The sequence below is a fragment of the Teleopsis dalmanni genome, chromosome 2 (assembly GCF_002237135.1).
Source record: "Teleopsis dalmanni isolate 2A chromosome 2, ASM223713v2, whole genome shotgun sequence".
Lineage (NCBI taxonomy): Eukaryota > Metazoa > Arthropoda > Insecta > Diptera > Diopsidae > Teleopsis > Teleopsis dalmanni.
Window position 1 is genome coordinate 217,623,318 of NC_051847.1, and position 16,514 is coordinate 217,639,831.

Genomic DNA, 16,514 nt, shown 5'->3' on the forward strand with positions numbered 1-16,514 from the left:
AGTTTAATGGCTACTTGCTTGTAATTCGGTTTATTGGAATATGCTGTATTGGAAAGTTGTGGTGCTATTATTGTTGGACGCCTTGTTGGATAATTTTTCTGTTGATCTTCTTGTGCGACTGCTTGTAAACGTATTGTAGGTTGTTTTTTGTAAGCTGGGCGTACAGTGGAACCATAGTATTCTGCAGATGTTGGTGTTGCTGGTGGTAGAGCGGTTGTGATGACTATATACGCTGCTTGTGGTGGCGCTGATGTAGGTTTAGCAGTTATTTTTAGTTGTTGAGTTGGTATGCTGCCGTGCTGTTCTTCATCCAAAGACTGCTTAGGCTCTTCAATAATGTAGTCTATATACGGTGATTGAGAAGGACTGAAAATATTGTTTAATTAAAAAATGCTGACCAGGACAGAAAGTTTGGAATTAAATAAATAAATAGTAAAATAAATTAGTTAAATGATGAAACTATTTATAGTTTGTGTGTTTATGTTTGCGGTGCGTAAGCGGTTGCCTAAGCGGTGTATATACTCACCCATCATTATAGGAATGTTGTCTTAATTTTTGTATCTGTCCTTCTTTGTGTCCTTGTTGTTGACGTACCACTTCCAATTCACTTAAAAACTTTGGTACTGGCAAATATAAAGGTTTTGCATTCGAATAATGTTGTTGTTTGGCGGAAATGGCAAGTTTTGAGGAAGGATGTGGTGTACCAATGACAGGATATGTTGCAGGATTATGCGTTGCTGCATAATTATTTTGTAATTTATGTTGTAGTGGACGTTGTTGATGTTGTTGATGTTGTACTTGTTGTTTTTGTATTTCTATGGGCTCAACGTCAACAGGTGCTGCAGACGAAGCGATAATAAATATTTGCTCTGTTGGCGGACCAGCAGTCGTATGTGCTTGTGTATGCTGTGAATACTGTTTCACATATTGGTCATGTTCACGTAAACGTTCACGTTCCTTCACACGTTCACGTTGTTTAAGGTGTTGTTGCTGTTGTTGTTTATTGTAACGCATACGTTGTTGTAAATAGAGTACATATTTTTCCTGAGGTGTCATATTTTCATCATTTAAGTACTTGTAATCCTGTTGCTGTTGTGTAGTGATGGGTGTTGCATGTGATGCATGCTCCGATTGTTCATTATTGAAAAAGTTTTCAGGCTGCGGTGGATGAAAGTGTGGATAAGCTGGGGCATGTAGTAATGGTTGTTTTATGCGAAATGCATTTGGTTTTTGTTGTTGCTGTTGTTGTTTTTGATGTAATGGTTTTAAGGCTATTAAAGCTTGATGCTGCGGTACGGATGATAATGATTGTGTGGGTTCATTGATTATATGATAAATTGAACTAAAATATAAAAAAAGTTTTAATAATGAAATGAGGAAAACCGTACAAAAATTTTATGAATGTGTAATAAATTTTATTTTATGGTTAGTTATTGCTAAAATAAAGTTGTAAGTCTCTAAGCAATGCAAAATCTCTAAAAACTCTTTTTTGAATACACTTTTATTATAAGTTAATTAAAGAAAAGTTAACTTTTTTTATATTAAAATTTATAATTGCTAATGCATTTTTTTTTCTATTCCAACATTATCTAACATTTGCCCGAAGATGTAAATGACATGCATTTTCAATTTGTTACAATATGCCTGTTATGCCAAACAGTTTACATACATATACTACATATACAATACATATGTGATGTATATGTATTTTATCTGCAAAATTAGAATGCAACTCATGCAATTCATAATGCATTATGGAAAGCCGCACCGATTGTTTTTGCCGGTGGCATATTATTTTTGCATAATTACAAAATTCGATAATTGTCTTCAGCATGTTTTAGTCACTTTTATACTAAAAGTTTTTTATGTATATTGTTAAAAAAAATGTTTAATATACAAAAAATTGTTACACAAGGAACAATTATACTAAATAAAACAACAAAGAGTTCATTCGGTCAGTGTATAATAGTAAGATTTAACAAAAGACAAATTGGATATACGACAATAGAACTCTTACTTAGCTTATTACTTTTCTATCTTTGATTATAGATTAGTGAAAAAAATAAACTAATTAATTATGCTTTATATATGATAAGAAAATCTATTAATTTATCATATTCTATTAAATTTTTTTTTATAAATAATTGTTCTAAGTTTGCTAAAACACGGGCAAAGATCAAAAAAATATTTTTCTCCTACAGGTCAAAATGCATCTAATGGAGACTTATCATCCATCGGTTCATGAAAACTCAATGACTAAATTCACGTTTAAGGAATAGAAAAAAGAGTTAATATTCTGGTTCTTAAATATATCGAAACCAGTATTGAGGGCATATTATTGCTCATTTTTAAAAATATTTGGTGTTAGGATAAGGATTGACACTTTTTAATTATATATATCATACAGCGGGTTTCTATATCCGCTTATGAAGAAGGGAAAATGTTTCATCTCTTTATATCGTCTTTGATAGGCATTCTAAAACGAAGAGGTCGAGTTAGTTCGAAGCTCCGAAACGATGAATATGGGATGAAAATTGTGGTAACGGATAATATGTCTGCATGTCGGAGGCTATTTGACAGTGTTTTAACCATGGTTATAGAATGAATGAGAGGATTAATGTGATGATGGCCATTGTGTATAATTCACACATTCATTAAGACTTTACTTGCAAATCTGTATTAGGTGATAGCATTTCGTGTCTATCTAGACAGGGATGCTATTTCTAATCAAATTCTAAATTAGACCCGAACGAGAAGGTACATTTTCTAATCATATATTAAGAAATCTTCAATAAACAATATTTCAATCTAAAGGCTGAATGTCTTCTGTTAGTTCAGAGGTAGTTGTTAGAATAAATAGTATATACTATAGACGAAATGGTCCGTTGTACGGAACTCATTTATTTTCTATTTTAAACTATTTAGGTTTTACTTTTAATTTTTTATTTTTAATTAAATTTTCTTAAGTTAATTACTGGATCCATGTTTGTCCGCACCACCTTTCTTTATCAATAAACAATAAAATTTGATCTGAGTGAGAAGGTGAATAGAGAAGGTGAGTGAGAAGGTGCGTAAAAATTTTCTAGTATAACTCATTTTCTATTTCTTAAATTTATTTTAGTTTTAATTTTTTTAGAATGGTTCTTATTTTTTGGAGTCAGCCATTGGACCCTTATTTTGCTGCAATTTTCTTTATAAGTAAGCAGTAAGCAGTTTGTAATTACAATGAATAAAAAAGTTGTTGACTGGAAGCTATCAAAAATACAAAGAAAATTTATTATTTTAGGAAAAACTTACTTTGCTGTTGGGTGAACTACTGCAACTGGTTGATGCACACCACTTTGTGGAAGTTGAGGTGACGTCAGTGCTGGTAGACCTGTATCGGTGATAAACTGAAGTTGCTGGTGTTGCTGCTGTGGTGGCGAGTGTGAATGAGATGCTTTTGGTGAATGTTTTGGTGCTGATTGTAATAATTCCAGTTCAGCTACATTTTGTAGATGTTGCTGCTGTTGTTGGTGCTGCTCAACTTGGTTATGCGTGTCTAAGTGTGGCTGTTTTTCAACCTGTTGAATTTGTGGTGACTCCTCAATTGTTGGTTTGTTGTCAGCGTAGTTGTAATTGATTATGTTGCCATTATGTTGCTGGTTTTTGTTGTTGTCGTTGTTATTATTGGCATTGTTCATTGGCGTATAAATAATTGGTATGAAATGTCCTGGCAATGTATTTGATGATGTGAATGGTGTTAAATTGATTTTTGATTGCTTCACTGGAGGTTGATATAAAATTTGTTGCTCTTGATGGTCTTGTTGCTGCTGTTGTTGTTGTTGCAATTGTAGTTGCTGATGTTCTTGTTGTATTGGCTGCGTTTTGGTTTGTGTGTTTAATGGTGGAAAATACTGTACTGTCTTTTGCTGTAGTGAAATGCAGCGAAAAATTTTTATCCTTAGTTAAAGGACACTCGTTTATAATTCATTTGAGTTTACTTACTCTTTGTGGACCGCTGTTGTGCTTATATGTAATGAGAGTTGGCGCTGCTGGTGCAGAATGCCCTGGCGGTAACAAATGTAAAATTGGTATTTTCTTTCCAGTGTTCTTTAAAGAAGCTGGCAAAGGATAGTGAGCAGAACCATATGCTATTTTATGATATACATCGCCGGCGTTGGGATAATCCTGTGAAATATCGGTTTGTTGTGCTGTAGCTACTGTTGGTAACTTCATGTGCATATAGGCCGTTGGTATTGGTATATTCGCTGGTGGCGGTAATGGTCCAGCGCTATCTGCTGCTGTTGGTGGCAGTTGATAATTTGAAGTATGCTGTTTAGGCTAGTGATATAAATATGTCTTTTATTGGAATTTATTGAAAAATATATGCATTATGAAACTCACCCTTTGTATAGCATAGGCTTGATTTATTGGTATGTCTGAGGGTGGTAAATAGAATGCCATATAAGGTATTAAACGTCTATTACGTTCAGAAGCGCTCAGTTGTTTTTCGCTTATTTGTGTAATATTTGTTATTGTTTCAAGGAAGGAAGGATCTTTTAATGATTTTTCTTGCCGTGTTGCATTATTCTGTACCTGACTTGTGTCTGGCTGAATTTGTGTGCTGTGATTAGATTTCACAAGATCTGCAATAAAATTTTTACATTGAATATAATAGGAATTAAATTTATTTTCTCTTTAAAATATTGAAATTAGTAGTTTGGTAATAGAAAAAAGATTATTAAATAAAACAAAAAATTCAGTTGACATAAATTATACCCATATAACTACTTTTTATGGAACAAATTCATTAAATTTGCATGAAATTGAAGACTTATTTACCATAGAACGATCCGATTTAGGTCAAATATAACTTGTTGTCTTTTTAAAGGTAATTTTATTATGCCTCTCTTACAGAAGTCTTGTCCCTATTAGCAAAATATTGAAACAAACAATTTTCACAAGTCTTTCTTAAAGCAAAATTTAGGAAAGTCGTTCGCTATGGACAGGAACAGATAGTAATCACTTGATGGCAGACCTTGACTATAAGGTGGATGCATAAAATCTTTCCAACCAAGCTTCCGAAGCATTTGGCTACTGGCCTGGTGCTGTCTTGATAGAACACAATTTCTCTACTATTACCCAAAACAAAAATACCGTCTCACCGCAGTGTAAAAAAGATTGTTTTAGCTTGACGATATCGTAAGTGATCCACTTTTCATGACCAGTCACTAACCGCTTCAGAAATGGGTCGATTTTGTTGCAATTAGGCAGCTATTCGTGGATAAAAATTCGGTCTATGAGGTTTTTTGCGTTAAATCGTGTGGGATCAATACATCGAGCATCTTTTTGTATCTAGACTTATTTAAATGGTTCGAAATAGTTTTTGTTTTTTAAAAATCTTTAGTTCTTGGATAATCGGACAGCAGTAAGTAAATAAGTACACCTAATATTACTTTTTATTTGTTTGTTCTACAAATAAGAGTGTAATTGTTGCAGAGATAGAAGTGTCTGTTGTAAATATAAACGGTAGAAACACTATTTCAAATTGACCTTTCAGTGTGTGGTAAGTCACTATTTAAAATTTCAATTTCTTCTTAATTTTTATTTTTTTAATCTCCAAAACTCGAATTTTCAATCAGAACTTTACTCTGATAGAGAAATATATCAATTTATATATTATGTTGAAGCTGTTTTAAGCTAGTGCACTTAAGCACTTATACCCTTTTTTAACTAGAGATTTCTTCAAAACCCCTCTTTGAGCCTTGACTAGATTATTGTTTATCATTTCATCAGACTAAGCAATAATTGACCTTAGATGTGCATACCTCCCCGAGGAGCCTGTAACCATTCTGAGATTTGATGACGCGGTGTTGTCAGTTTTCGCAAATAATTTCAGGGCTTTATCCTTTATGTATTTTTTTATGGAATCAATCTTGATGTCCCTGTGGATGTCATTTGTCCTAATGTACCATGGAATTTTAAAAAATCTTCTCGGAGCCTGGCTTTGTACAATTTTTAGCACAAAGAAATATATATATATATATATAGTCAATGCATTCTGTTATGTTGTTTGTTTATTCGTTATAAAAGACTAACAGTTGGAGAAAAACTTCCTACTAGTTATGACAGCAGACTGCAAATTAAAAGTGAAAACACAAACTCTATAAAAATAGTCAACAAACAGTTTCCAAGGTTCCTAAAGCGGTTGAGTCTACAATCCTGATCTGAAGCTAGCATCACTTTACTACTCTCTTTAGAACTTTATCTTTCACAAAGAACCAAATAACTACCAAATAGAATACAGATGAAAACGAGCTACAAGAAAAACAATTATTAAACTCAAAATAATGATAATATAACTCATCGAACAAATATTGAGTATGTATTGAATCAATATTAAAACAAAGTAAGCTTTGAACTCCTATTAAATATTCTACAAACAAAATGCAATGATATATTGATTTCTTACATATGTATATAAAATTTGAAGAAAATTGTCAAATAATAAATTGATTTAAAAAATTTTCATTATATTTTTTTCTGTATATAAATCGGTTCTACACTTGATGTGTTTCATTTAAAATTTCCAATCTTACGCCTTTGAATCGGTTTAGATCTTGCAAAATTTAGGTTAAATTCCATATATTTCTTAAATGTTTTGTCTTAGTTAATAATAAAAATTCAAATCAATATTCATCGGCTTTAGATGCTCTTAATTTTGACAAAATTGTATAAGTTTTAGTCAAACGCTGTCATTATGTCAAAATTCCCGAATAGCGTAAGCCGCCAATTAAGCACGCGCAGTTCTGATATTGATGCTTTAGCTCAGCGCGGTTACAATATCGGGCATAAGATCGGTGAAGGCTCATATGCAACAGTTATCACAGCTGGCTATGCTGATGAAGCGGGACACGGTGTACACTTAGCTTGCAAGATCATTGACAAAGCCAAGGCTCCTACTGATTTTGTTCATAAATTCTTTCCTAGAGAATTGGAAATTTTAACTAAGATAGATCATCCTAATATTATACAAATACATAGTATATTACAACGTGGTCCAAAGATATTCATCTTTATGCGTTACGCCGAAAATGGTGATTTGCTTAGCCATATCAAGAAAAATGGTCCTGTTGATGAGTTGCAATCCAAGGCTTGGTTTATGCAGATGGCTAAGGCATTGAAGTACCTACACGCACACGATATAGCACATCGTGACTTAAAATGTGAAAATATTCTACTATCTAAGCGTATGAATATAAAACTGGCTGACTTTGGGTTCTCTCGTTACTGTGTTGATGACACTGGCCGTGATATTAAATCGGAGACATATTGTGGTTCTGCAGCTTATGCTGCTCCCGAGGTTGTTTGCGGCCGCCCCTATGATCCCAAATTAGCCGATGCATGGTCACTTGGTGTTATTCTATTCATAATGCTCAATGCAAAGATGCCTTTTGATGATACTAATTTAACGAAGCTTTTAGAAGATCAGAATAACAAGAAGTTTGCTTTCCGTCGTAAATTACAGGATCAAATTACTGCTCAGGCGAAAGCTACTGTTGCTGTGTTGCTTGAACCGGAGTCTCATGCTCGCTGGAACTTACGTGAAATTCTAAATTGCAGCTGGTTGCGCACTGAAGACGAACCGCTTTCACAGTAATTATATACTTTTTTGATTGTTTTTTGTAGTGTTTCAAAATACTTTATTTTGATATTAGAAAAATAGTCTAAAAATGTGAAATTTATCAGATCTGTCGAACCCGTGAAAGCACCTGCACAGAAACACAGAAACTAAGAATGCGAAATTTTATACCATTGAAAGCCAATAGTGATGACAGCTGACTAACTATTTTTTTTCCATATATGAAGAAGTATATGAAAAACTTTTGAAAGTAGAAATCCTAAATTTTGGTAATAATGTATATCTTAAATTTGAGAACAATTTTTTCATCTCTGTTTCTATTTTTTTAAGCTCTAAACCTCAGATAATACTTTTCGTGATTTTGGAATATAGCAATAGTCTCAATTATTCACAATATACACAATGTCGTCAGACAATGTAAATTATATTTTATAACTAACAATATATTTTGGCTGATGGATATAAAATTTATATTATAAAAATAATTTTATTTTGCTACAATTAAATTACATTTTTATAAATAACCAACCATACTAGTGTGGAACCGATTTATGTCTTTAAATATATTTTGGTTAGATAACTTTTAGGTGTCCTAATATTTAGTTAAGATTTTAGTATATAAGAAAATAAAAATTTAAAAAGAATCATAATTATATATAATTTTAAAAGTTTTGTGTTAAGCAGAAACAAATAATTAAAAGTTAGTGTAAGTTGTTCTTATGTTGTAGCACCCGTATTGCTCCATTGTTCTTAGGGACGTATAAACGGTAAAATTATGAGAGTGGTGATCATAGAGAAAGAGTTCTGTTAGTTAATCTATATTAGTAAATGTAAAACTGTTACAGTTTTTATGATAACCACTTGTAGTACAGTACATGTTATTGTTATGAATGTTAAGAATCAATTGTTAGAATATTTTAAACTAATTCAATTAATTGGCTTTATATTTTTAATCGTAAAACATGCATCATCATATGATGATACATATTTATATAAATACTGTGTAAATATACACAATTAATACAATTTTTAATGAAGGTATGAACGGTATGAGAAGGTCGTCAGAGCCCGTACTAGGTGAATGTAAAGACGAAAGTATCTGAGAACATGTCCAATAGCAGATTAAGTATAAGCAACGCTAAATCTAATCAACATTATTAAATTTATTAAGCAATTTGACTGCATACAATTTTTTATGATTATTCTATACTAGTAGAGTGTAATACAATAACCCCTTCAGTTGCAGTACTTCTTAATATACCGCACATTTATTTTGTTATTACATATAATAAATAATATTACTTTAAAAGAGTGACTAACCAATTTGAAAACGAATCATGCTATATAAAGTAAATTAAACTATTGCATATAAAAAGTAAAATAATTTGAATTATTCCTTTCACATTTCAATAGTTACTTATGTTGCCAACCCACTCGTTATGCGGAACAAATTGTCTAATATACGTTTGAACTAATCGTTAGCATACTTATTATTAGTAACCCAAAAAGTTTTTGTTGTTAAAACAAAATACGAGTAATATCTCTTAAGTTCTTCTTAGTGGAACGTATTTATGTGTCTCTTGTCACTTCCCTTGCAGTTGCTGCATTCGGAAGACTTAGCTAATGTTGCTGCAAATACTAAGAACGAACTGCAGTTTTTACTAGTTATTATTAATAATGCCTTAAGATATACAAAAGATACATGAGACACATTTGTGTAGGTTGTTAGCTACGAGTCTAGTTCAATCACTTCAACCAAATTGCTACTTAACCACAAACTTCAGTATTTTCCGATTACTTATGTGTCTCCTGTTGTTATTTGGGATATATACGTATGCTCTCTGGCAGTATGCTTTTCTATAAATGTTTTAATATAAATTTTTATTATTTTACTAATTTTTATGACAAAAACTTTTAGTTATTAATACTTTAAATGCTTACGTGATATGCAAATTTTTGCATATGTCTTACACACATGGGATGAACTAAGTTAAATTTCTGTTTAAAAGTTTCTTCATTTTTAAGCTTCTCATCGTAGCAATATGCGAATACATGGCAACTTGTGGGTTTTGTTTTAAACAATTTATTAATATTGTTTATAATTATTTTTTGGTTTTCGTTTTTTGTTAAATTGTTAATAAAATCAATTATGAACGCCTCTGCTATGTGTTGCGCTTACTAGTGGCTATTATGACCATTATTGTTCACCTGTTCCACACATAACTAATGACTTATGGTGGAACTTAGCTTCCTCAAAACAACTTTGTTCCATCGTGTTGTGCTCAAGTCATTCACATTAATTAAATTGTAGCATAAAGTCATTATAGTTTGACCAAAATGTATGTGTCTCCATTTGGCACGTCTTCGTCATATTCACGTTGTGCAAATATTTGAACCATTAATTTTGGTGTTTTCTTCTTGTCTTATGAAGACAAGTCTGGGATGTGTGTTTTGAATTTTGCGATTTGCGATTTGCATCTACACTTGAAACTATAAATAACTTGAGACTGTAGTTGATAGAAATTTTAATAATAATCAATATAAAATGTTTTTATATTTTCACTGCAATTGCAGAAAAATATTAACAGTTTTTGAATGCTCACGCCTACCTGAAATTATAAAATGATTAAAACTGCAAATTGACTTCAAGTTGAGCAATTAAACTGTCTACGCTCGTACGATTATCAATTTTAAATAAAGTGCCTTGAAAAATCTTGTTTTAATAGATTTATCTTAGAGCCGATTTACTGACTGTCCGGTATCTTTAAAACTGTGAGAAACTTAAATTTTTGAAGATATTTTAGCTAACTTAATTAATATTCTAGTACGAAGTCAATTTATGTTATATGTTTAATTAATATTTATAACATTTCAAAGGCCTTAAATGCATTTTTATAAAACCAAAATAGTCGCCGTTTAATGAAAATCATTTTTCATGCCAATATTTTTACAGTTTTAAGAAAAACCAAAAGTCAGAGGGAGCTAAATATACTAAATAAATTGCTTATTGCAACAATCCATAATTTAATTCATTGATTTAGGCGAAGGTTTTTTCGAACTGTGTGTACAGGTGCATTCTCTTCATAGAAAATGATGTTTTTATTTTAGGTTAGGTTAAACCGGCGATCCCAGGGGGATCCACTTAGGCCCATAGGCCCATTGTGATACCGTATTATTTAGAACCCACGGGCTAAAACCATCCAGAACCTTTAACAAAGCTTACAATGCTACATAGAGGGAGTTCTCGAAGTTCGTCAAGATCCTCAAAAAAGAAAGCCCCCAAAAATTTAAGGCGACGCCGTGCATGTGCCGGACACGAAGAAAGCAGGTGAGAGGCACTTTCGTCATCCTCACCACAACTGCGGCAAAAATGGTTGAACGGTAGATTCAGTCTCCTAGCATGATTACCTAGAATACAATGACCTGTTAGTAAACCCACTACAAGACTGATATCTCTACGGGATAACTCTAAAAGAGATTTCGATTTTCTATTGTTGGTCTGTGGCCACATTGCATACAGATGCCTGCATATCGCAGAGTCTTCCCATCTTTTATTTAAAAGTTCGGCACAGGAAGAACTCAAAATCAATTTGCATGAAGTCAACGATATGCCCAGATTGTTTAGGTGTTCCGAGTGGTTCCCTGAAGCACCACGTCTGGCTAGCTCGTCTGCTTTACAATTGCCGTAAATATCCCTATGACCGGGAACCCAGATTAGAGAAATATTGAACTGCGTCGACATCTCATTTAGAGATGTGTAGCAGTCAAGGACCGTCCTAGATGTGAATTGGATAGAACTCAAGGACTTTAAAGCAGCTTGACTATCCGATAGTATATATATATTCCTTTCAAGTATATTACCTACTTCTAGACAAGCTAAAGCTTCCTTAATGGCAATTACTTCTGCCTGAAAAACACTACAGTGATCCGGAAGCCTATAGCAGGAGGATATATTCAGCCCCTCTGAGAAAACTCCACTGCCTACGCCGCTCCCAGTCTTTGAACCATCAGTAAAAATTTGCAGACCCTCACCCAGGGAGGGACCTCCTGACAACCAAGCTTCCCTGGATGGGAATCTAACAATAAATTTTCTATCAAAGTCGAGAATCGGAGAGGTGTAGTCAATGTTATTTGGATGTTATTTTGTTTTTATTTTAACAATCGGAGCTTTTTGAGGAATTTTTGCATTCATATAATCCAATAATATGAGTTATAAAATTGTATCTAAAATTATTTTTGCAACCCCAAAAAACAGGCAGTGACACTTTTTTCACCGATTATATGACGCAAACTCACCCTGGAGTTCAAAATTCAAATTTACTTTTGTTGTTGTTATTGTTGTTGTTATAACCCGCCGGGACCTGAAGGCAGATAACATGAAAGGATTACAAGACGAATATATGGGATAAGGAATGGAAAAGGTGGGAATGAGTGTTGGGATGAAGGAAGGGGGAGGGGTGGGAATAATTTGGAACTAACCAGGATCCAGTCGAAGAAACCTAACTACTTCAAGGGGACGAGTCCAAAGGTCGATTGGATTTAAATTGGTGTGTGCGTTGGGGCAAGAAAACAGATGGGCGACGTCATGAGGCGTGGAGATGCAGTTTGGGCACACATTAGAAATGGACGTGTTAATACGAGACAAGTAACTGTTAAGCACATGGCTATATCCTGATCTCAATTGAGATAGGACAGTTTTTGCCGTACGAGGAAGATTACGTTCATCCTGAGAAATGTTAGGCGGAGCCCTATTGAGGACCTTTACTTTTCATCTGCTTTGCTTCAGGAACAAAGTATTTAGCTTAAGACTTATAGCAATAAAACGATGCACAATATATCTTTTCTTTTCCTTACTAAATCGCTTCAGATGTTACTGATCAAGTCACGTGCAAATGTGTTTTTATTGTATTGCTTGCGAATGCGTCGTCCGTGGAACACATATCTTTTTTTTTTTGAAGGAAAAATACTCAGAAAAATTTTTGGCCACGTGAAAGAAAACGGGATGTATCGCATAAGATACAATCAACAAATTTATGAAATAGCTGTTGAAATTAAGCATCTCAAGAACATCAATTTTTACATTTTGACAGAACTCGAGTACAAAGTGTGTACTCGAGTGATTTAGAAAATTCTTATTCTTCAATTCTTTGAAATACATCAGCAAGAAGTTCCAAGATAAAAACTACCCATATAACATATTATTCAAATCTTAAAATTACAATTAACACTTTCACGAAGATGTTTCGAATCAATTGAGGTCGTATATATAAATTTTCTGAAGAAGTTAAGACCATATCTCAATCTTCCCATGTTAAATGTGTGAAGGTTAGCTGAGGTCAGATCAAACGTTGACTTAGTATTATTATATTCCATGTGGTGAATCTGTAAGGCAGGCGTTAAGGAAAATTCTAATTGATTCTGTATTTTGTGTAATAATTGCGTAAACTTTGCACTCTAAATGTACATATAAAAGTTAATATGTATCAAATTAGTTTGTTTAATTAAACAATTATGTATGAATTTGTTAAATTAATTTTTTGATGACTTGAAATCAATCATTTTATTCCATGCTCCACCTTTTGTAAAATTAATTCCATTCACTATCTTAACGAGTAAATTTAACAATATTTTGCCTCAAGTGTGCATTTTGAACAACGCATAATCATGTGAATATGACTGAAAACTGTATGTTGTACTGTTTGAAAAAAAAAAATTCGCATTTCTAAATACTATTACGTTTAAGTAAATATTTGCGGAATAAATTTGCATTTAATTGCACTTCATCGGAAAATGTCAAAATTTCATTTCAACAACAAAGCCAACAACTGAAAAAACACGCCCGTCCGCCCGCGAATGCATAAGTACAATTTTGGATGTATAATTTTCTATATTAAATCATCATCTGCATGCCATGTCACATTAATGGCATTTTAGACAAATCATCCACAAAATCAAAATGAAATAATTCAACAATTGAAGGAAAAAAATGCTGAGAAAAAAGTACATGAAATGTATTTAGCCACAGGCATTCACCTGCCAAAAATCTGTTTATGTGCAAATTGCAAAAAAGAAATGAACACTTAAATACTTTATTTACATATCTACATTTTTGTATGGTGTATGGTGTATGGCTGCACCAAAAATACACATACCTCCCCACCGGTCGTACGTAGATACAAGTACGTATACTCGTACGAGTAGATACAATACAAGTACGTATACTCGTAGATACAATATCGAGCAAATATGCAAGAGTGTTGGGCAAATAAGTGTCCCGTGGCTTAGAGACGAACATGTGTGGCGGCTGTATGGACAACAGCAAGTCTGTATGGATATTGTTGCTGAAATTATTTATCTAATAATACAAACAGAAAAACAATTTCTCTCTTTTGTTGATATAAGGTTAGTATGTGGCTGTGCATCTATGCCAATGCAGGAATGCTTCAACTATGCAACTTTATATGAATTTATTTGATATTAACGCATTTCAGTGGAACGTTGCGCATCTCATCGCATTATGCTCAAATGCTGCTAAGTGGAGTGAATATTGCAAATGTTTATGCGGTTCACTTAATGCGTTTTGGCCATAAACCAATATATCAACCATTAAAAACATTGCGTTGTTAACAACTTTGATGATATTTTCAGTGTCACCACAATGCACTAAATGACCGCCCTCGGTCACCAATAATTTTTCACAGATATTTTATTTCATTGTTTATTTTGCAGTTGGTAAGAAAATATTAATACCAAAAAAAAAAATATTGTATTTTACTTAACAGAAAATAAAAATGCAACGTTTGATTATTTTCGTTGCACTGAAAAGCTGTTTATTTGGATTTACTTAAAAATTGAATTGCGAGTTTGGATCAAAATATCCAGGAAAATAGTTCCTCCAACAATAGTTCCATCAACTTTTTGTTTTTTAAATGAGTCTCCTTTTAACTTTAAATACTTTATCTGAAGGTCCTCTAATATTTTGATTCCTTCCAAATATTAATAATGATAGCCTAACACTACCATATTTTATATGGTCAAGTCGATGCAGTTAAATCTCTTAGCACTGAGACTATTCTTTAAGTTTGGAAACAAAAAGAAGTCATTGATGGAGAATTTTAATAATTTTGATTAGTTGACAATTCGTAATGTGTTGAATCCGTAAACTGTCTTGATGGCAGAATAAATTTCGTAGCCAATAATACATTTCATCATCTTTCAAGTGATTTTTGATGTAAATAAAAATTAATAGTAGAAAGTAATAGCAAAAGTAACAAAACTCCAAAAAAATATGCAAACAAAACAAAAAAAGTCAAGTACGGCTTTGGATCAGTTGGTTAAGATGCGCTGATTCTGAGCTTCACATTTGGCAGGACCCGAATTCGAATCCTGGTACTTGCAGTCTGAAAAATAATTATTTACGAATAATTAAATACAAGAATATTTCCAAGATCACTGATGATGGGTGTTTGGCAAAACTCGAAATAGCTGTATGGTCAGCTAAAAATTCAATTAATTAAAATAATATAAAAAAACAAAATTTTTGTTGTTGTAGTTCACTACTATTCAAAAAAACCTCTTTATAAAATGTTTAATATTTACAGTGGCAACAAGTAGACGTGGTAAATATCCGGTAACGCCTGACAAAACTCGTATTAAAAATAATACTGCTAATAAGTATTTAAAAACCTATTAACATTTATTCTTAGGAGGGATAATGTACCTTACTACGTACAAGAGCTATTTTGCTATCTCTAAAGAAACTTTACTGAATTAAATGGTAGGAATTAGGTTTGAAAGTAAATCTAATAATGTATCTTGGTTCAAGATCTCATACCTCATTTAATTTGATGAAAGTCGAATGTCGGTACCTAACTTGTATTCACGCAATCGTAGAGTATGAGTCGCTAGAACTAAAATTGCAGTCTACATATCTGTCTTTATTAGTAATAGTTTATTACTAAGAATACGTAGTTTTATAGTTTTATGTGTTAGTGTCTGAGGTAAGATATCACTGTGTCTGTTATTAATATTACTTATTATTTATTCATATTAATAATACTCAGTTATTAATATTAATAATACTTATTAATGATAGGCAGTAATATAGGTATATACAATTTGATTTTAATTTGTGAATTTGTAATATAAATTTCATATTGGTAACCAGAACATCTCCACTCAATTGTGTGTGTATGTATGTTTACTTGGTATCAGACAGCATAGCAGTAAATTTTAATACATAATAGTATGAATGTAATTTAAGATTGATAACGGGTTTCATTACAGTTCATTATGGCCTGAAATATCACCTTCATAAACTACGATTATCTGCTAATTTGAAATGCAGATTAGGTCTCGAAGATGAGGAAACTTATATGCATATTTTTTATGACTGTTCAGCTTTAATAACGCACAGAGAAACTTGTTTTATATGGAATATCTGTCACCAGAACATTTTAAGAGCTCTTCTCTAGATTTAGTTCTAGACTTTATTCACAAAGCTTTAAAGGACTTTGTGAAATCAATAGTGAAATTGGTACAATAGGACTCTACTGACCGTAGTACCGTGTAATGGTCAAATGCGGGTCGTTAATGTTGAAAACTTTGACTGCTTAGATGCGTATGTATATATCTTATGTTATGTTGTTGTTATGCAGATTTTTATGTTAGACCATTGACCTGATGTACTACGTCATTTTTACGATCCTTTTGAACGTTTAGAATTAACTTGAATGAAGACCCTTGAGAGTAGTTTTAGGAGCCCTTCGTACGAAACCATAGAGTAACACTGTTATCAATTTTTATTTATAAATGGATAATATATTTTTAGATAAAAAAGTTTGCAACTGTTAAATAATGGGTTGAAATACTGAATTTTTGTGTAATAAAA

General features: G+C 32.4%; 2 protein-coding genes across 3 annotated transcripts in view; one reads left to right on the forward strand and one right to left on the reverse strand.

Moving 5' to 3' along the window:
- Positions 1-4,765, reverse strand: part of LOC119676746 (alpha-protein kinase 1-like) — a 5,188-nt gene extending 423 nt beyond the window's left edge. Inside the window, exons 1-6 of the mRNA XM_038088000.1 lie at positions 4,762-4,765; positions 4,387-4,628; positions 3,988-4,323; positions 3,298-3,911; positions 527-1,342; positions 19-366 (exon numbers count right to left, since the gene is read on the reverse strand). Coding sequence (XP_037943928.1) covers positions 19-366; positions 527-1,342; positions 3,298-3,911; positions 3,988-4,323; positions 4,387-4,628; positions 4,762-4,765 — 2,360 coding nt within the window. The remainder of the gene's footprint in view (positions 1-18; positions 367-526; positions 1,343-3,297; positions 3,912-3,987; positions 4,324-4,386; positions 4,629-4,761) is intronic.
- Positions 4,766-6,521: 1,756 nt separating this feature from the next.
- LOC119685858 (testis-specific serine/threonine-protein kinase 1-like) lies at positions 6,522-8,105 on the forward strand. Of its 2 annotated transcripts, none has more exons than XM_038100255.1 (3): positions 6,522-7,638; positions 7,701-7,893; positions 7,955-8,105. In XM_038100255.1, exons 1-2 carry the CDS (start codon positions 6,743-6,745, stop codon positions 7,711-7,713), a joined length of 909 nt encoding a protein of 302 aa, XP_037956183.1. In that variant the 5' UTR covers positions 6,522-6,742; the 3' UTR covers positions 7,714-7,893; positions 7,955-8,105. The 2 variants fall into 2 exon arrangements, with proteins under 2 accessions (XP_037956183.1, XP_037956182.1); XM_038100254.1 differs by having other exon boundaries at positions 7,732-7,893.
- Positions 8,106-16,514: the final 8,409 nt, after the last annotated feature.